The 22,286-nt window shown below is 41.8% G+C and overlaps 1 protein-coding gene across 1 annotated transcript in view; it reads left to right on the top strand.

Annotated features, from left to right (window-relative positions):
• iars1 (isoleucyl-tRNA synthetase 1) overlaps positions 1–22,286 on the top strand; it is a 70,228-nt gene that overhangs the window by 46,321 nt on the left and 1,621 nt on the right. Inside the window, exons 26-33 of the mRNA XM_084543738.1 lie at positions 2,803–2,977; positions 15,877–15,989; positions 17,660–17,755; positions 19,419–19,595; positions 19,744–19,864; positions 20,137–20,262; positions 20,541–20,687; positions 21,672–21,824. Coding sequence (XP_084399864.1) covers positions 2,803–2,977; positions 15,877–15,989; positions 17,660–17,755; positions 19,419–19,595; positions 19,744–19,864; positions 20,137–20,262; positions 20,541–20,687; positions 21,672–21,824 — 1,108 coding nt within the window. The remainder of the gene's footprint in view (positions 1–2,802; positions 2,978–15,876; positions 15,990–17,659; positions 17,756–19,418; positions 19,596–19,743; positions 19,865–20,136; positions 20,263–20,540; positions 20,688–21,671; positions 21,825–22,286) is intronic.

Genomic DNA, 22,286 nt, shown 5'->3' with positions numbered 1-22,286 from the left:
CCTTCCCACTGCTTAACGGTCAGCAAAAAATATTGTCATCCTTGGTCCATGACCCCTTTAAACCTATATGTAGTGAGTACAAAACTGCAAAACTAATAACAGTTATATTTTTACACCTCATGTACTTTAAAATGTTTAACTTCTAAATGATGTAACAGATCACTTAGTCTAAGACATAGACTGTATATAAATATGGACAATGCATCTCCGCTTCCTGGCATTGGCGAAACTGAAGCTATTTCCCGGGGGTTTGAGCGGTGCCATCTTGCAAGTTTGGAACTTGAGTTTGAGCAGTAGAGCCACGTGGAGTCACGATGTCGGTGACCCGCCCGCACCTCCTCTCGACTCACTCGCCTTTTCTACCTCCACCAGTTAGAAAGAAAGGCTGAATTATGCGCTGTACTATTTATTTATTTTTTCCAACTCTCACGGTCCTACAGGACCACTTCACGGAGCAGTTGCCATGGGAACTGGTAGTCATCATGATGTCACATCCTATTTCTATAGCGTCAAACGACTAACGAAAATTAAACTTATCAGAAAAATGAAAACTTCAAAAATCAGCATTGTATTCATTCATTCATTCATTTTCTGTAACGACTCTCACCTCTGGAGTGTTGTGGAGGGGCTGGAGCCTATCCCAGCTGTCATTGGGCGAGAGGCGTGGCACGCCCTGGACAGGTCGCCAGTTTAACACAGGGCCCAGCATTATATTAACTACCTAAAATGATAGAAAATGTCCTTAAAAAACAAAATTATTTGACGTGTTCTTGTACGTGTCCCATTTACTAGCATGGAGGGGGTGGAGCTTATGATCTATAGTGCAGCCTGCCACCAGGGGGAGCGCTATTTGCTTTGGCTTCACTTTAGAGGAGCAGTTCTGACTCCATCTTTTTACTGTCTATGGTTTGGCCCAAGTCCCATCCACTAACATGGAAGAGGTGGAGCTTATGAGCTATAGTGCAGCCAGCCACCAGGGGGAGCTCTACTTTGTCGTCCATCTTTATACAATCCATGGTTTAAGACCCCGCCTCATACTAGGTTTGTTTGGAAATACAGAGTAATATATACTATTGGTATATTTCATTGGTTTGACCATTTTTGTGACGAGCGCTGACCTGCAGACATTTTATATGGTGGCTGTATTAGAAATGGGGTTCAGAGAATCACTATTTCATTGTCTGTTTCTTAAGACAAAATACAAATTTAATGACTATTCCTGACATTCAGAGGGAAGAGGTTACTCCCAGAACGGGACAAGCCGTTCTGGCCATCTGAATTTTAGCTTTGGTCAGCTTTACTTCTCTGACAAGCTTGCTGATGACCCCACTGAATTTCTACTGACCCTGAGATCCTCTGTGGAGTACACAGCTGTTTGAGATGCCAGAAACCTCACTTCATTGTAATGCACCAGGTCATGTCACACACACTAACACAAAACCATATTTACCTTCAAGATAGAACAGGTTGAATCGATTGAAACTCGTTTTAAATAACCCAAGCTCAACTCAAAGCTGACTACTTTCTACCTCACACTGACCTTAACGTTTATCACTCAGCCCACGATAGTAGCTTATCTGTGCTCTCTATCAGCGAGTCAGCTATGTAGAACTCTCAGTCACAACCCGCAGCCGTGTGATTGACTGAACGAAGCCGCGCATGGCAGGACAGGGTCAGTGTCAGCGTGGCTAAATTTAGTGTCTCTGTTGCTTTTCACCATTTGAAATAAAGAATGAAGTGTTCTGCTCTGAAAGGCTCTGAATGGATTATTGGGAGTTTTAAAGATCGACCGGCTTACTGACTGGTTGATTTCGTGGCTGACTTACTCTTTGGCTGAATGATCAATTTTGATTTACCCTTTGTAATAGATGTCCTGGGTAATTAAGGTTTTTACGTATAGATGCAGAAGTCCATTTTTAGTTGGACTTTCCTTTGAGTCTTTTGTTGAAATATAAGTGTCAGTCTGCTTAAAGTATTTTGCATTGCATATATATCTATATATATATATATATATATATATATATAGATATATATGTATAAACATGTAGTAGCAATATAAGAAATTACAGTACTTTAGGGTGGGCGGCACAAAGAGCAATTTTACACTTAAGTACATTTTCTTTTGTTTGACATGTGTAACTACAGTTTGTTGAGCTATGAGCAAAACCTTAGATAACCCACACTTTTCGCTGCACCTGAATGCATCCTGGATAGCCTCTTTTTACATCCTGCTTTCACTAAGCAACTTAGACGTGCATTCACTTGCCAGTTCATTAGGTACACTAGTGAAAACCAATTCATTCTAATATAACAATCCTGGACTAAATCTCGGCGTCATGAATTCAACATTTATTCAATATGACTGAGAAAACTGTTGATTCAACTGTGTTTTCAGTTTTGGAGGCTGTGGTCTGTACAGTTGCTGTGTTTTGTGTTGTATCGACACATGCTTGTATTATTTTGATAGCCCCATTTTTAGTCAGTGGGCAAAGGGTTAATAACAGAAACACTTTTAATTCACTGCAGTTTAACAGCACCACAAACTACAACCTTCAACATGAAGCTGTGAGTTCATGTGTTGGACTATTCGTTCCATGCATTAACAGTTCCATTAAATAGTGCTTTACTCTGAGGGCATGACACGTGATAAACTGCCTCCACTGGTGCCGTTTAGCCATTACCAGCATAACATGTCTGAATCTAATAACCCTGGTACTTCTTAAGTGATATTAACAGTCACTACAGGCAGCTACATGACGGTGACTGTACTCCTTCTAAGACTATTTTCTATCCCCCCCTCAGGAGCTTAATGTGCGACAGTTGACACTTTCAACCGACAAGGACAAGTACGGTATCCGACTGAGAGCCGAGCCCGACCACATGGTGCTGGGCAAGAGACTAAAGGGGGCCTTCAAAGCCGTCACCGCATCTATCAAGGAGCTCACCAGCGAACAGCTAGAGGCCTTCCAGAAGACAGGTATTACTGCGCGCATTTATGAGCACAAATAATAAAAGCGGAAACATCTCAGCAGTTTAAATGCACATATTTAAACCATTTTTGTTCAACACATACTTTGGTTCTCTACCGCAATTACTGAAAAAATTACGGTAAACTCTGCTACACACAGACAATCAGCCAGTTTATCCTCAGAACACAAACACTAACCCTTCTGAAACCATAATTAGACCTCGAGCGGGGATCAAAGCAGCGCAAGGTATCTTGTCTCTCCAATTATAGAAAGGCGAGGAGAGCCCCCAGAGTCTCTGGGGAGGGAAGCTGCAGAGGTCAGCTGGGCTGTGGGAACTTAAGATTTCCAATCACTTGGATGTTTGAAGTCCAGCCAATTGGAAGGAAAAAGGGAGAATGAGCGATGGAGGGAAAGAGATAGATGTGGTCGAGGATGGGGGAAACGCACAGATGAAGCTGTGCACAGCACCAACAAGTTACAGTTCACTAAACTGAAATTCAAAGGCAAGATATGGTGTCTGAGTGTACGTGACCCATTTTTAATGTGGTAGAATGAATACCACACTATATATGTTGGGTGATTTCAGGGGACAGAGTGAATAAAATCTATCTGATAGGTGACAGATGTAGGGTAGTCTACACCTTTTAAATGTCTCGTTAGGGCACCACCTCCTGTTATCGTAGGAAGAACACGGTTTAAATCAATTTATCAGTCTCAGTTCAATAATTTGCATATCTGAAGGAGTGAATCCTTTACTACAATTTGTACCAGTCATTCTCTGCCGTAAAATAACATCACAAACAACTTCTTAAGTGTGTACAAATATTTATTTAATAAAGTGACAACTATGAATAAATGAGGGACTAATAGAATATAGGAGTGTAATCAAATGAACGAATATAATAAGGTATGAAATAGTTAATTTCTGGAGCGATGGTGAGAGATGGAGATGTTTAAGTCCTAAACTAAAGGGAATAGATTTGATATCTACTCTAATCAATCTTCTCTAAAAGATGTTAGTAGGGAGTTTCAAAGTAGTGACACCAACTCTTTGTCTTAAGCGGTAGGAACGATTAAGCCTACTTTTGTAGAGTCTTCTCGGCGTCGGTGATGGCGGAGCGTCGGTGTGACGAGGTGGTGACGAAGCGGCACAGCTGATGCAGGTCTCTCTGGGACCGGTAGATAGGACTCGTTGCTTGGTCTGCAACTCCAACACCCAGCTTTGCTTGAGAGCGTTGTAGGTGTTCAGTCAAAGGCAGATGACACTTGGCAATGTCTTTGTGTTTGAAGAAAGAAACTGGATCGTCACGTCTTCTTGATGTCGTTGCTATGGCAACAGCTTCTTGATTTCTTGATCCGTCGAAGAGATTGGGTCTTTCTCTGATATCCCAGCTGACTACGCTGGCTAACTTATAAACGATGTTGGTTAGTACTTCGGTTCGTAGAGTATAAAAATGAATAAAGCTAGAAAAATATTTAAGTCACTATAAAAATCGTACGTCGGGAAAAACATCCGACGAGAAACAAACAGAGCTTGAAAAGGACCGTATTGTCAATATTCAAGTTGTTCTTAAAGTTACTAAGTATAAACGTGACTAAGTACGTAAAGAAGAAGACTAAAATAAAAGTAAAACGTGAATGGAAAGTGGAGAGTTGAAAGTGCGGCGAAAGAGCGAAAGTATAAAAGTCCTAAAAGTGCGGAGAAATGGGAGCGTCTCTCTGGTTTTATGAGTTAATTATTCAGGGCGTGTTTTGGATCGGGTTTCCAGAATCTTCACGCGGAAAGAGAAGAGAACGCCTTCTCCTTTGTCTTGAGGTGTCTTATTGCCTGATCTTCTTAACCTATTTTATATTACTAAATTTAATCATTCCATCACTCATCATGACTCGTTAGCAATGTTTTCCGTATGCGACAACACTCAACATTACAACATGACAAGATGACGTATCAGAATGACCACATCAAAGTAACTCAAAAGCATCAATAAATTAATAAACTCAAGTTCTCTTTACATTGACATTTTGCTAATAAAGGGTCGGGGTTTCTAAAATAACAATTCCAACAGTTATGATTTCAACTAATAGCTACTATTAGTATAAGAACATATCTAAGGTTCAACATTATTTAACTTCAACAATTGATTAAAAGAGAGAAAATACTTTTAAAGATAGCCACTTGATGGCAATGTTGATCCATCCTTACTGTGACAAATTATGTGAATTTGGGCTAGCATTATCGTACAATGATCAAAATCGTCTCATTGTGATCGTAAGCACTTCCTGAACAATAATATATAACTTACCAGGTTATTACATTTTCGATAGTCATATTATAAAACTTAGGTGCTTTTCAGAGGAAAATGCATATCAGAGTCTGGTTCTGGGGAAAGAAAGTTATTTACGACCGGCTTATCAGTGTTTCGCTCTCTTGGTCATTCCAAGAGAGGGGGGGCAAAACCTGTTAAAATGGTATGTTTGCATTCGTCTCTGAAAAAGAAAATTAGTACATCACAAGTTTAAAACATAATTGAACATCACATTAAGGCTTCTAGACTTTGTCCTTCGAATCCAAAAAGGTGAGTCTTTCATTAAGATCCCCCTTTAATTCCTGGGATCGTATTGATGTCTCCTCAAGTGAAAAGAGGAAGATTAGAAGAAGAAAGAGGGTGTGAAATTCCAGAGAACTGTAAATCTGTCCCCTTGTGGCTCAGATGACGTCCAGAGCATCAGGGAGGTCCGATAGCGCGGGCCTGTACCACGTTCGGACATGGCACCTTTATGGCTGAGGTGAAAAAGGTTGATCTGTTAGGAGAGTTCTTCTGCAAAACAACTCCGTAAATTTAAATTCCAGAGAGGGGAAGAATTGAGAGGACCACAGGTTCCTACATATCCCCCACTCGATTCGAATGATCGCTGTCCAGGGATCTTTCGGATCGACAAGATGGGACCTGTTGTCATCGACGGGACGTTGACTTGATAACCACCTTTAAGACCAGAGTTGGTGTTTTTTTTTTTTTTTTGGAAATATCAGTGAAAAGGGATCTAGTACAGGGTCACTATCTAGTCCTAACTGAATTTCTGAATCACTTGGTTATCTAAGATGCTAGCTCTAGGATGGCAGGGAATAGCATGTTTGGCACTAGGATAGAGGAATAAGATATGGGGAAATCTTACTAATGGCTAGGCTGTCCATTGAGGATCTCTCGCAACATATCTGTCATTAGCATGCTAACCAGTTGTGTATGAGCATAGTCAACAGATACTATTAAGAAAAGAGAGACTATCGCATAGATAGTCTTGCTCAAGGCTTCACTATGAGCATTAACCACCAGAATGGTGCTCTTCAATGATTTCTATTACAGTTTCAACTCGTTTCGTTGTCTGTACATTTGTGCTCTTATGTCTGCAATCAGACATAATTCCAATGAACCATTTAGGTCTCTCAACATACCCATTCAGTTTTGATTGTGTGACAGTGAACTTCTGCAACCACAGCGACATAAGAGTCGTGTCTGCTTCAGCATGTTCTATAACTTCTTTGTTCCGTTTCTTACCAGCCCAGCTGGTCAGATCAGTGGTTGTAGGAACGTTTTTCCTACATACCTCGCTAGGATTCAACTTAACAAATACTTTTTGGGTGTGCAGTCGATGATTGGTGATCAGCCAAATCATCTTTCTGAAAAAAAACGCATGGTTAGGGTTCTGTTTAATGTATAGAGTTGAGCCCTAAAGGGAACTATGTTGTGTGAGGTGTTTGACCCCCACTTGTAGCTAATTGATTATGTCGATTTTAACAAGACAAGTAAATCAAAGTCGGTGGATTTGGATAGGACACCTATCTTACAATTAATTTTAGTAGTTTATGTTGACAGCAATCTTATTTGTTTTTCCACTATTGATTGGCACCTTTAGGTGTTTAAACGTTTCTTATCGTTTATGACCTAATTAGGACGTTGGAGTCCCCGACAAGTCCCATGGAGTTTTTGTGTGGTTTAATCTGGTTGCGATTAACCCATTTGAAGGTTGGCTCTTTTTGACCTTTGCTGACCTTGATTTGGTACACGGCGGAAGAGACTTGGTCCCCCACTTGTAATTTGTTATGGAACGCTTTTTGGTTGTAACAGGCCTTGTGTCCTTCTGCGCTCTTGTCCAAGTTTTTCTGGGCAAAGGCGAAGGTGGCTTTGGGATGAGCATTTAGGTCGGTCATATACTGGTGGGTTGTATATGCCGTTGCAATGTTGGCCTCGTCTGGCTGGTAGAGCAGGTGCCGTGGAAGCATCATCTGTCTATCAGTTGTCATTTCAAAAAGTGAGAACCCTGTCACTCTGTGTGGGGTTGCTCTGATTCTTTTGTGGCCTGCGCATGGAGAGTCAAGGGCATGCATTGGCGTTACCCCCCTGTGGCTCTGAGGCACCACGAACTCAGGAGAAGTGAGTGCGTCAGAGACATGGACAAGAAGGCCCTTGATGATTCGAGGAGCAGAGACAACTGGGGTGGGAGGGTGGGGAAAACATTCAGTGTCAAGTATCCAGGGATACCCGTCAGGGGCACCTGTTTTGGCCAAAGTATCTGGCAAGTCATTGAGCTCTTTGTTTTTGAACGGTCTTCTGTTGAAGCGTATAGATACGTCCTTTGTTTTAGCAGGTATGTGCGGGTGGCGTTCGTTGGCCACCTGGCTCGCCTCAGGAATTGTTTTTCCTGATTTCATGCCATCATGGTCAGGAAGGGTGGTTTCACCTCGTACTCCTGTCTGAGACCATGGAATGTGTTTGATCATGTCCATCTGAGCAGTAAGTCTGACAAGTACATCACTGCCAATGTGGACAGAGTGTGGTAGGTCAGGAATGACCAGAAAAAGATGATTCGGCTCCCTGTGGTTCCATACCACCTTTAAGGTGCAGATCCCGTCGGCGGTCGCTATCGCCTGAGGTGTGGGATCTAAAGGGAAGCGGAAAGATTTCTTCACAAACGGAAGATTTGGATTTGTCCGTGACAAGGACTTATACGGCTCTCGGCTGATGGCTGATTTATCAGTCCAGGGGGTCAAGATCACATCGTTGACATCAGCATCTTCAAGTTTGATGCCTTTTACTACCTGAGGGCAGTAGTTGTATGCCTTAGGAGAACTGGTCAACGTGCACAAGAAAGTGTCTTGTTCAGACAGAAGTTCTTCTTTGGGCCACAAGGGTGGTGGCTGGATGTTATTAGTTTCTTCTGACACTTCATCAACATTGGTTGATTGTATCGTGTCAGGTAGGTTGTCACTTGTCAAGGTCCTTGTCTCAAGGGTGTAGCACTGAGCTGCAGTGGCATGGGAAAGAGAAATAGGCAGAGGTCGACGGACCTGTGCCCAGATCTTCAAACGCTTGAAGTCAATCAGTGGTTCAAACCGGTTAAGGAGGTCTTTACCGATTAAAAGAGGAATGGTGTCAAGGGGAGACACATACACGGGGTGGATAAGGCTCATTGGTCCTATAGTGAAGCGAATCACTGCCATGGCCTTCAAGACGGTGCTTGTGGAAGAATATGGTTGAGTGTCAAGAAAGCAGCTCTGCAATTTCAAGTTCTTGTTGGATTGGTTTGTCACCATTTGCAACTTGTTGAAAAGTGTTGATGACATCAAAGTGATATCTGCACCAGTGTCAAGGAGTGCTTCATGTTCAAGCTCGTTTTCAAGTGTAGTAGGCAAGTAGAATTTTCGAGCAATTCCTTTTTCTGTGAGGTGGCACAAGAACTGTTGGAAAGGTGGCTCACCTTGAGTGATCAAAGAGTCCTCCTTGAATGGTTCTTCTTTTGAGTCCGACTGGACTACCAGAACTGCACTAGGAGGGGTTGTTTTCTCTCTCCCTGCGTCTGATTGTTCATGCGCACTGGTTGAGAGTGTTGGGGCCTGAGTCTGAGGCAGCACCTGCTCAGTTTCTTCGGGGCCCAAGTAGACTTCTTCCACAACAACGTTTGGTTGGTCGTATGGATTCTTCGGAGGAGAAGGTTTTGGATTTGCTGAAGCTACAGAAAAGACGTCGACTTTCTTTTCTTTCTTGAATATATTTTCAATCATTTGCCTGATGGTTTCAAGATCTTTCTTGGTCAGACCTGATTGATTATACTTAACGTGAGTGCTGTTTCTCTTTTGTTGGCTAGTTCGCCTGTTCTGATCTGTTGCTTCCTCATCAGAGGAGCTCTGATCATGATGTTGCTGGTCCCTAAAGGGAGTGTTTCGAAAGTCACGTGGATCATGTCTTCTATTAGCACGAGGTTGGCGGTCCTTCCACCGGTTAGGTGGGGGCCTGTCTCGGCGGAAATCAGGAGGCTTCCGATTTCTCTCACAGCGTGGTTGGTTCTGACCTTTGTCAGACCAGGGTGACTGTGAATGCCAGCGGCCTTGCTTCTTTTGTTGAAAGGAAGGATATGGCCTGGTGACAGGTTGACATGGTTCAGCAGGATTCGGGATGGGCTGCGAAGGTGCTCTCTTCGGAGCTCCTTCTAACTCCAAGGGAATTGACCTGGTGTTGATACTCAGGATGTGGGGTTCTGATGATTTCCCCATGGTTTCTTTTTGTTTTGCAAACCCTTTCACGGCTAGTTCGCGCAGTTGGCGACTAGTGAGGGTTTTTGGACATGCCATGACTCCGAGGTGATGGCTAGTTGAGGGATGGAGGTTTTGCACAAACAGAGATTTGAAGTGCATTTCTTCTTCCATCTGTATATCGTTTCTGGAACCAAAATAGGCTTCGTGGAGCCGCTGATAGTATTCGTGGGGAGATTCTTGTCTTCCTTGTTTGACAGCTAGAGCAGCTGCTAGACCTGTCTGTGGCGTGTAGCCAGAGAATTCCTCCTTCAATACCTTGCAGAGGCTTTCATATCTTTCCTTGATATGGTGAGGTTGTCGCTCGATGAATCTGCTAACTCGATGATTTGAGGTTACCTTGATTAGGTAGATCCTGTCATCAGTTGTAGCATTTGGGAATTTCCTCAAGTAGAACTCTATGTCCTTTAGGTAAGCGTCAGTGTCATGAGTTCCACCGGCTTTGGGCTCAAAGTGAGTTATGTTGCGGGCGATCTTATCTAGGTCTCTGTCAGAAGGACCTTGTGAATGATAAGTGTCCAAAGATGAGTGAGGTTTAGGGGACAAGGTCTCCCTAAACCGGTCAGGTATAGCTGCGCCAACCCGAGTGTGAAGGTTGAGAGCTGGGGGCGGCGGAGGATGAGGAGGGGGACGGTCTGCCTGAGTGTTCCTGTGTTGTGTTGCACCCAAAGCTTCTCCTTGGTGTAGGCCTAACTCAAGGGAGTATTCTAACTCTCTTTTAACCTCTTCCAGCTCTGATTCTGTCCTTGCTTGTTGTTGTCGGGATTCTCTAGCATTGTCCCGGACCTCTTGTAGTTCTTGCTTCAAGTGGAGGAAGCGATTTTTCTCAAATTCTCTAGCTCGGTCGTGAACTTTGAGTTTAATCTTCAGGTCTTTTATTTCATTTAGTGCGTCTTTAAAACAATTGTCAGAATGGATGAGAAGTTTGCTCAACTCTTGAAGCTGATCTTTTGTTTCCGCTAGCTCCTGCTCGCGGTGTTGGAGGATTTGTTTGAGTCTAGTATTCCTACTTTCAAACTCTGTGCCTTCGTCGTCCGACGATTTATTATCTACCCCCCTTTTGGTGTTACATTGAGACTCTAAGTCGTCGTTGCGTACCTTTGCCGCAGTTAAAGACTGTTTAGTCTCATCAAGTTGTCTTTTGAGGGCTTTATTATCTTGTTGCTGGGCCCTAATTTTAGTTTGGCTTTGTTCCAACAACTTTGCTGACTGTTTAAGTTGCGCTGCCATGACAATAGCCATGCTTCCTAACATTTTAGTTAGCTCTTTATCTTTAAGTTTTTCAGTTAAAGCTTCGCACACGAGCACAGACATTATTTCTTCTAGATCAGAGGGATTTGTTTCTTGGATCTGATTTACATATCCAGGCATCAATTCACCAGTCAGATTGATCAATGCTGAATCTAGGCTCTCGGAGGGATTTCCTAAACTGGAGGGAAAGGATTCGGTTGGGTCCTCCATTTTCAGTTGTGGTAATTTAATTATGCTATGCTAACCTAATGTGGTACTAGGTTGAGGAACATGGAAAATTAAAAAGGACTCAAATGACAAATTTTAAGAAAATTAGAAAAGTTTACTTTTTGATTAATAAGTTTTTTTTCTTTATGATAGAATAGATTAAGTAATTAAATCTTGATTTAATTTCAAATTAAATTTCAATAGCCTGTGTGTATGTTGACACACAGTGGCTTTAGCCTTTATGAGAATCTGTAAACACAGAAGCATATAATGTGTTTTGTTAACAATTTCCAAATAATATTGATACTTTATATATCTTCAAACATGTAATCAAACAAACTTAGTTTAGTAAATTGGATTAATAGTATATCTCAAGGAAGTTTAGGTATAAGTTTTAGTTTTAACAAAACCACTAGTTCAATAGTGATAGAGTGAGTTACTTTAGGCTCTGTCTCTACAAGCTCAGACCTTCCATGTTTGCAAGTCGAATGCAATTAGTCGAATCAACCACCAGAGGCGGTGTCGTTTATTTTACTCTACAGATGTAGGGAAGTTACGTCTACAAATGTAGGGAAGTTACGTCTTATGCGTCACGAGGGGGCGTTTCTAGCTCCGCCCACTGAAAGACCGCCCTGTTCAAACAGAATCTGATTCAGTGTCAGTTTGGGCACGACAGGGTTAATTTCTCAGCAGCGAGAAATCCACTTTTCACACAAGAGAAACTCTAGGGCACGGCGGCCTCCTTTAAAGTTTCAACACAAAAATAATTTTTCCAGCTCACCTGGACAGACAACAAGCACAAGGTTAATTCAGCTCGTTTACGAGCACAACTTAGGAGTTATCTACTCCTGTTTTCACAAATACGCGTGTGGTAAGAATTTCGTTACCACAGCAACAACCCGTCTCATCACTTAAGAGGGGAAAATACGGCCTCTTTCACTGTCTTTAAAACAGCTGTTTTGGGTTAGGTAGCTAATCTAACCAGAAAACACAAGAGGGTCTGAATATGTCAAACTTTCTGGAACCTCGCAGCAAAGTGGACTAATATTCAGGGCGACGTTGATCAGTTTTGGAACTTCGCAACAACTGATAATCCACCAACAGGCCTTTTAAAGAGAGCGTGCTTACAACACTCTAGCATGCAAACAGTTCAGAGTCCTGGAAACTCGCAGCGACTCGACTCAGACATAACGTACGGCGACGTTGTTTCATTAAATATTGCTCAATTTTATCCTTGCAAGGTTTCTTTTACACGTTTAACGTAAGGTAGTGACTCAATAAAGAAAGCTCATACACAACCGAAGCACAGCGAACAAGCAGCGATGTTGGATCGCTCAGCGGACATAAGAACGGCATTAACTCTTAATTAATTATCAGAGTTAAGTTTTGTCTGTAATATGAAATTACTGCAGAGAAATCAGGTATACGTAGCCTCACACGGGGCACCATTAATAATGTAGGGTAGTCTACACCTTTTAAATGTCTCGTTAGGGCACCACCTCCTGTTATCGTAGGAAGAACACGGTTTAAATCAATTTATCAGTCTCAGTTCAATAATTTGCATATCTGAAGGAGTGAATCCTTTACTACAATTTGTACCAGTCATTCTCTGCCGTAAAATAACATCACAAACAACTTCTTAAGTGTGTACAAATATTTATTTAATAAAGTGACAACTATGAATAAATGAGGGACTAATAGAATATAGGAGTGTAATCAAATGAACGAATATAATAAGGTATGAAATAGTTAATTTCTGGAGCGATGGTGAGAGATGGAGATGTTTAAGTCCTAAACTAAAGGGAATAGATTTGATATCTACTCTAATCAATCTTCTCTAAAAGATGTTAGTAGGGAGTTTCAAAGTAGTGACACCAACTCTTTGTCTTAAGCGGTAGGAACGATTAAGCCTACTTTTGTAGAGTCTTCTCGGCGTCGGTGATGGCGGAGCGTCGGTGTGACGAGGTGGTGACGAAGCGGCACAGCTGATGCAGGTCTCTCTGGGACCGGTAGATAGGACTCGTTGCTTGGTCTGCAACTCCAACACCCAGCTTTGCTTGAGAGCGTTGTAGGTGTTCAGTCAAAGGCAGATGACACTTGGCAATGTCTTTGTGTTTGAAGAAAGAAACTGGATCGTCACGTCTTCTTGATGTCGTTGCTATGGCAACAGCTTCTTGATTTCTTGATCCGTCGAAGAGATTGGGTCTTTCTCTGATATCCCAGCTGACTACGCTGGCTAACTTATAAACGATGTTGGTTAGTACTTCGGTTCGTAGAGTATAAAAATGAATAAAGCTAGAAAAATATTTAAGTCACTATAAAAATCGTACGTCGGGAAAAACATCCGACGAGAAACAAACAGAGCTTGAAAAGGACCGTATTGTCAATATTCAAGTTGTTCTTAAAGTTACTAAGTATAAACGTGACTAAGTACGTAAAGAAGAAGACTAAAATAAAAGTAAAACGTGAATGGAAAGTGGAGAGTTGAAAGTGCGGCGAAAGAGCGAAAGTATAAAAGTCCTAAAAGTGCGGAGAAATGGGAGCGTCTCTCTGGTTTTATGAGTTAATTATTCAGGGCGTGTTTTGGATCGGGTTTCCAGAATCTTCACGCGGAAAGAGAAGAGAACGCCTTCTCCTTTGTCTTGAGGTGTCTTATTGCCTGATCTTCTTAACCTATTTTATATTACTAAATTTAATCATTCCATCACTCATCATGACTCGTTAGCAATGTTTTCCGTATGCGACAACACTCAACATTACAACATGACAAGATGACGTATCAGAATGACCACATCAAAGTAACTCAAAAGCATCAATAAATTAATAAACTCAAGTTCTCTTTACATTGACATTTTGCTAATAAAGGGTCGGGGTTTCTAAAATAACAATTCCAACAGTTATGATTTCAACTAATAGCTACTATTAGTATAAGAACATATCTAAGGTTCAACATTATTTAACTTCAACAATTGATTAAAAGAGAGAAAATACTTTTAAAGATAGCCACTTGATGGCAATGTTGATCCATCCTTACTGTGACAAATTATGTGAATTTGGGCTAGCATTATCGTACAATGATCAAAATCGTCTCATTGTGATCGTAAGCACTTCCTGAACAATAATATATAACTTACCAGGTTATTACATTTTCGATAGTCATATTATAAAACTTAGGTGCTTTTCAGAGGAAAATGCATATCAGAGTCTGGTTCTGGGGAAAGAAAGTTATTTACGACCGGCTTATCAGTGTTTCGCTCTCTTGGTCATTCCAAGAGAGGGGGGGCAAAACCTGTTAAAATGGTATGTTTGCATTCGTCTCTGAAAAAGAAAATTAGTACATCACAAGTTTAAAACATAATTGAACATCACATTAAGGCTTCTAGACTTTGTCCTTCGAATCCAAAAAGGTGAGTCTTTCATTAAGATCCCCCTTTAATTCCTGGGATCGTATTGATGTCTCCTCAAGTGAAAAGAGGAAGATTAGAAGAAGAAAGAGGGTGTGAAATTCCAGAGAACTGTAAATCTGTCCCCTTGTGGCTCAGATGACGTCCAGAGCATCAGGGAGGTCCGATAGCGCGGGCCTGTACCACGTTCGGACATGGCACCTTTATGGCTGAGGTGAAAAAGGTTGATCTGTTAGGAGAGTTCTTCTGCAAAACAACTCCGTAAATTTAAATTCCAGAGAGGGGAAGAATTGAGAGGACCACAGGTTCCTACACAGAGATTAGTCTATTAACCGAACATGACTTTTCTCTTTATGAATGAGTCCGTCCCTGGAAAAGTTCTCACTAACAGAGTCTGTGTCTCCATAAATCCTTGTACCAGTTTAAAATAGCAGGGTGGAAATTTGATTAGAAACTGAAAGTTCATGGCCATTATTCCTTACTATACCTTTGATCCCATTATGTTGTCGAGACAGAAGAACAAAAAATGTTAAAAGTGAACGGAAAACAGCACAGAGACGGGGCGGGGCACGGGAAATCAAAGCGTGGAAATCTCGGATTAGAGAGAAACGGAGTGACTGTTTCACCCAGCCTCTGGGTGTGGAGAAGTGAAGAGGACAAGGAGATACACGGTCATGGTTTTTAGTCAGAACACAGACGTGGGTAATTGCGGCCAGTGGCGAAATGGAGATATGAACTGGAGCAGATTGAGTTTGGTGTATTGTTTTAAAGCTCTAGTTAGAGTGGATGCGGCTTGAAAGAATACAAGCAAATATGTAAGTGTAATTGAAGCCTTTTCTAGAAGGATTCTCGAGAGATGAACCCTGCCGCATAAAGACCAATTTCACACAGTCAGTTGGCAATTTCTTAAGTGTAATTAGCAGGATAATGAGGAACTAAATTGTTTATCGTCACATTTTCACTGAGGTCTGCAGCCGGCATTGATTAAATCATAACAGGTATCAGTAACCATGAGGCCTTTTAATCCACATTTAGTTGATCCTTTTTCTCATCACCGTCGTAGTCTTTAAGCTTCTGCAACCATACGGCAGCTGTTTGTTTTAAGCGTCATTTTTTTTCTGTGAATTTTCTAGGGATAATAACTATGTAGTGAGAAAAGTGGTTGGAAACTTTTATGAGGAATATATTATGGTCTGAATCATTTTAATGCCGCAGGTGTAGTTACTGTTTACTTTAGAATACATTTATTATAGCACATACTGCTAAAGGCTTATTGACTGAATGGAGAATAGATTGTTAGACTATAGTTCCATGGCCTTGAGTTATGTATAAACATCATATTTATTTTATTGAAACGCTCTTTCTGTGAAGAGCTAAATGTCATTTTATACTTCTTATATAACTGTGTTCATCTTTAGTTTTCTGGCAGTAACTGTCTGTATTCATTTTTCATTTGAAGGATCCATCGTGGTGGACGGCCATGAGCTTCACGAGGATGACCTGAGGCTGATGTACACGTTCGATCAGAGCTCCGGCTCGGCTGCACAGTACGAAGCGCACTCTGACTCGCAGGTACGCTCAGTATTTAAACCCCATGAATTCAGTATTTGATAGTTTAGAGAGGAAATTAAAGCCTTTCAACCCTTCATGGAAGAGAAGAAAAAGTTTGGAAAAACATAGCTTCCCTGTTAAATCTTCAGGTAGTCTAATTAGAGACAGAGTTAGAGTCATTTGATGAACCACTCTGCATAATTTCAGTCACTTGTTAACACATAACACAAAGGTATAAAGACACAGACGCGTGCCTTCCTTTCTTTGACTGCTAGATCGTCTGCTGTTGTTTTGTAGGTTGAACTGCAAACTGTAATGTAACTGGATCTAACAGTACAAATATACCTCTACCTCTGCTGCTGCTGCTGCACCAAGCTGCCTTATACTGTAAATGCATTTATGCGTCTTTACTGTGAGCGTGATGTATGAAATCATTTCACGGCTAAGTGGAAACCAGCATGTATGCGTTTCCCACAGGCCCTCTCTAATCAGTGCTCCTCCAACCGTGCACACACCACACGGCTGCACCTTAATACCAGTTTACTGAGCTGGCTTTTTAATTCTTTCTGTAACTCACTCGCTCTCCTCTCGCTGACTCTCCTGCTTCCATCTGTCCGTCGCTCTGTTCTCTATCATACTCCGTTTCTCTGTTGCCTCAGTGTATTTTTCACCCTGTTATCTCTTTACCTCCTCCTTCCCGTGGTGAAGTGTCAGCCCTACACAACACAACTCTCATTTAAGTGACTCAGACTGCGGTATTGTCATAGTCTGTGCTTGTTTTTATTACAGTTTTCACGTTATTAATGTTCGGCTCACGGTTTTATTGCTCTTGGTTGCTCTTGTCTTTGAGTGATATCCTTTTCCGATCAAACATTTGCTCGACTGGTCTGAAGCTGGTTTTGTTGCTAAAGTAAACTCGTGATATCAGACGATGACGAACACCTCAAGATCTTAACGTCATGTGAAATTCGGACCGTCTCTGCTGCTATTCTTATTGTCGTAATTGTGGGCTGTGCGTGATTAGACGCAAACATCGTGTGCTGACTTGAAGCGCTGCAACGCACCAAGCTGACGGTCGGCTGTTTGTTGGTGTTTGGCCATTAGTGAGAGTCGGTGGACCTAGTTTTGGCACTAGTTGGACCCTGATTGGCTGATCAGCTTAAACGACCAGAATTATCTCTTTGGAAAATTCAAATACAGAAATATTTTCTCAATATGATTATGTAGAATGAATAAACTGTAGACCAGCTGATCAATCTGATCAGCTCTTTATGATGATTTGTAGCTCTTCCCAACTTCCAAGCCAATGGCAGCTCTTCTGTTTTCCCCTTTAAATGCGGAGACGACTGCCTCTTGCTGGTATGAAAAGTTATTTCCTTTCATGCAGGTGCTGACCGTATTTGCCAGGAGGCCGTAAGCTCCATGTGTTCAGGCAACATGAGGCAATGCTGTCATCGGTCTCCTTTGAGGGTGGTAGTTAGACGACTGTTTGGCGTGTCTGTACCTTAATACAATGAAAATGGAATCAAAACAAGTCAGTTTAATTTATGTAGACTGTCAGTTTGGACAAGGACTCTTTGAAAAAGTCCTGTAGACCTGAGTCAACCATTCTTGTCAAATCTGAACAGTTCTCTTTATCAATTATATGATTAGTTAAATCTTAATCTCTGTCCTCTTCTTGCCTCTTTTAGGTCCTGGTGCTGTTGGATGTCTCCCCGGACCAGTCCATGAAGGATGAAGGCGTTGCCAGAGAGGTCATCAACCGCATTCAAAAACTACGCAAGAAGGTGGGGCAATTATTTCAGGAGCACGGGTAGCTCTGGAAACGAGTGACACATAACACGTCGCTACCGAATATTACAAACCAGTGTCTAATAAGTAGAATCTGACGTAGCTGAAACAGCCAGTGCACGTAGTCAGGACTGTTTCATGGTGAGCTAAACATGCCACAGAGGCAGTGTGAGGAGTTTTATTTTTAACTTTTCCCTTGTTTGGCCTCTTTGAACAGCGTTACTTTTGTTTCCAGTCTTCTTGAACCTCAAACACTCAGAACTTTCCCGTTCATTTACCACACACACACACACACACACACACCACTGCCTTCATATGCTAGACGGCAGCCCTCCACCCAACTCCAATTTTAATTAATTTTATCAGCTGATTGGTAGCACAGCCCTACAATATAGACCCAGAAACTTCTATGTATTTTTTTTGTTATATTTGTCTCCCTTTGATCACCCCGTCCTCCCCCCTTCCTCTTTATGTCCCATGCTATTGTCAGGGCAGTTTTGAAATCTTTCCACTGCAGCGTCACAGTTAGAGGTTTCTCCATCATAAGGCAGGCTTAATGGAAGCTTAATTACAGTCTGGCCCCTTTCAGATTCTAATGTTGGAGCTTTGAAGTGGTCTGGGGAGTAAAGACGGATTAGCCAACAGCCCCTTGTTTTCACAAGCAACAAACAGTTTTTTCCGTCCCCCTATAGCAGTGGTGTGCGCTGGCTCCCGGCCAGGCTAAATTCCTCCAGTTATTTCAAAGTGAGATCTGTCAGGAATTTTCCACCCTGTGGATGGGAATTAATTTTTGTACATGTTTGCTAGTAGTTTGTGGGTGTTCACGTGTGAGCACTGTTTGCGTGGGATAGAGAGATGAGAAACATGGGTCAACAACATCTTTTTTTTTTATGTGCCTCTCACCAACTGGAGATCTGTGTAGCTTTATCTCACATTCTCACACACACACACACACACACACACACACACACACACACACACACACACACACACACATACTGTACAAGCCCCAAGTAGGGTCAGTACCTTGACTTGGAAAAGCCTATAAACCTCCCTCCATTGATTGACTGCTCCTCTCTATCCATCTACCGTTGTTCCTCTGCCCTTGAGCTACATACTGCAAGTGGGGTCAGTGTGTGCGCAGGCTGCACTGTCAGTGTGTGTGTGTGTGTGTTGGGCCGTGCACACATGTTCACATCTGCAGGCTGCAGATTGGGATGAGATCAATGTGTTTGAATGTGCCAAGGTTAGTGGAAGCTGGGAGCGCACGTAACCAAAATAGACGGGCTTTCATCTAGCTTGTTCCCTTTAGCCTTTATTTGTACCTATACTGTTTTCTTCTTTTTAATCCCGACCGTCTGTTTTTTAGTCCGTCCTTCTTTTTTTTTTTTTTTCTCCATTTTTGAACCGCCCACCTTTTAGGTGATTGTTTCTTCCAGATGTCGTTAACTTATAAAATAGAAAAAAGGAGCTTTGAAAGGGGGTTACTTGAGTTGTGTTTCTTATCATTTGTTTTTCTTTTAGTATATTCACTCATGTATCGAATGGCTCGTGAAATCTTCCCTTCAGCACAGAAAACATTTTCCTTCCCTTTTTAACGCTGCACTTGTTGTTTATTTAAATAAAGCACTCTCCCTATCTCTGAATCTCTCGTCTTAGGGGCATCTGGTGCCATCTGATGAGATAACGGTGTACTACCGCTGCCAGCCAGAGGGGGAGTACTTGCACTCTGTCATCCAGGCTCACACTGAGTTTATTCTGGCTACCACCAAGGCTCCACTTCTGCCCTTCCCTGTGCCAAAGACTGCCAGCATCATCATAGAGGAAAAGACTCAGGTTGCTGTTTTTTTTTGTATTATGACCTCAGCTTAACGGGTGTCTTTTCGTGTTCTGCAGCTTCAAAATATCAATGAAACCACAGCTGCTCTTCAGATTTATTTGTCACAACTGTCATGTTATAATTCATAATTCACTTACGTTGCAGTTGAAGGACTCAGACTTGCAGTTAACCATAGTAAAAGGATCCTCTGCTGTTTGGGCTCCTTTGAATGGACCAGCTTGCTCATACGTCAACGTCAAGGTGAAGGTCAACAACAAAGAACAAGGTAACACATGAAGAACCTGTTTTTTTTTTTTTTCTTTCTTCCCCCAGCCAGAATGATTCAGTAAAACCTTGTATAACTACGCAGAGCAAAGTCTTCCTTGCAGATGGCTGAGATATGACATGCGTACAACACAATCTTTCTAAAATATTCAACGTAACCTTTCGTGCCCTTGCTCCTACAGCATGAACTCTGCCTTCTCGTCTTACCTGTGATTCACTTTATGAACTGTTTGTCTAAGTTAGTCATCCTGTTTGACTGGTTTCCTTCTTCAGAGGGAGTTGTGCTGTTGGAGAATCCCAAAGGGGATAACCGATTCGACTTCGACAAGCTGAAGAGAGTCTGCAGCACCATCTTTGGAACCAATGATACTCAGCTCAAATTCTTCAACGGCGGGACTGGTGAGAACGGTTTTTGGCTGCGCACAAAGACACAAATGCTGCTATTTATATTTGATTTAATGAGACTAATGAATCATTATTAAATGACAATAATATTTATATTTTTTTTGTCGTCTCATGCTGAAAGTTAAATCAGAAGTATGAAATTATTTATGGTTTTATACTAGTATGGTTTTCTTATCCAACATTGCCACTTTAGAGGCTTCACAGTAACCCAGGTAATCATGAACTGATAACTCCTCTGTTTGCTCTCGTGCCTGTTCTGTGTTTTATTCCAGAGCTGACCAGTAAAACAGACCTTCGGGCTCTGAGCGGCAAAACTTTGTCAGTGACTTCAGGCTCATCCTCCCTCGGCCCCGTCCCCACCACCGACGCCCTCCTTTGTCCTTACGTGAACCTGTTGCTCTGCAACGCGCAGCCGGCCGGTGAGAAACCGCATCTATATAAGTCAGACACAACAAGTCCTGCTCACTGTTGGAGCATAATGCTTCCCGTGCTTTATTTTGTTATTTTAATCAACCACCTCAGTGTTAAATGTGTTATTATAATCAACGGTACAGTCACAGCTTTTTTTTTTTATGGCTGCAAGAAATCTGTTTGTTGGGGACTGTGTAGTCTGGCCCTGGCACTGTAATATACATTTCTTAGTCATTAAAAGTTAAGGAACTTGTACTTTTATTTTAAGTCCCGATGCCATATTTTAGATGGAGCTCATTTTAAAGGAATAGTTTGACATTGTTGTTTTCCTGACTGTCTGAAAACCACTTCCTACTGCACACACACGCTGCTGCCAAGAGCCACTTAAATTATCTTCACACAAAACCTAGAAATAATTAAACGGCTAGCCAGTTAAAACATCCGCATAAAAACCAAAATGCAAAATAGAGAATTTTTTTTTTAGAGAAAGTTTTATTGGGCATTTATTGAGCACTTTATGGTGAGCTAACCTAACTGGCTTCTGGCTGTGTAACTTCTTTATTTTTATACCATACCCTTGCCAACAGTTTTAAACTGTAATATAGCTTTCATTTTCTAGGTTGATCCTGACATCTGGTAACTGGAGCTGTCAGAGAAATGGATTTTGTTATTTCCACCACTAACATCACCTACGGTGTACCGTTAATGTTCCGGCTTTCTTGTACTGGAGGAAATTGGCTATAATTCAGTTTTATCCTTTAAGTCATACCGACTAAACCCCTTTCACTTTACCTCTCCACACCAACATTAACCAATTGATCAGTGAGGCTCAGCCAGGATCTATTCCCCTCTCTTTTCCCATGGCTAAGCTTAGGATTTTTCCAATACCCTCTCCAACAGAAAAAGGCAGAGCTACTCTTACTAAGTAGCTGATTTTTCTTACTTTGTTACTTCTTTAAAGAAGGTAACATAATAACAATATATTCCTCCAGAGTGCCAGGCTGGCAAGGTGGGCACCCTCCTGCTGCAGAACCCAGTGGGCCAGAACGTGCTCGACTACACGGGTTTGCTTTCCGAGACCGCCAAGGTTTTTGGCCTCCGCGACAGACGTCTCAAACTCTACCTGGACCAGGACCTTACTCAGGGTAAGATGAAAAGATGCCATTGTCATTATTGAACTTGATGTCCGTGCAGAAGACTTGAACTGATCTAAAGGCTACGGGATGCAGGGAGTGGGAAATCAGATTAGATTAGTTTTTGCCTTCCTTATTGAACATTTCACTGATAAGAAATGTTCCTGTGCCAGTTTCCAACTTAAGAAAATTATGTTTTAATCCTTGGAAAGAGAAAAATATGATATCGTACATCATATCTTAGCCCAAGGTATTGACGACGCTCTGCTGTTGCACTGCTGTCACTTCAACACGGTGAGGGGGATTTCTGCTCCTATAAGTAGAAGGCGTAATATCGCACGGCAACATGTTGCATGACAAGTAAAGCTTGATTTATGCTTCCAGTCCGACGTGCACCTCCCGAGAAATGTAACTACACGTCACGTCTAATAACCAACATGCAGTACGGTGTGAAACATGAGTTACATTTTAAAT

This window comes from Chelon labrosus (assembly GCF_963514085.1).
Source record: "Chelon labrosus genome assembly, chromosome: 4".
Lineage (NCBI taxonomy): Eukaryota > Metazoa > Chordata > Actinopteri > Mugiliformes > Mugilidae > Chelon > Chelon labrosus.
Note: the sequence above shows the minus strand (reverse complement) of the source record. Positions and strands in the feature narration are given on the sequence as shown.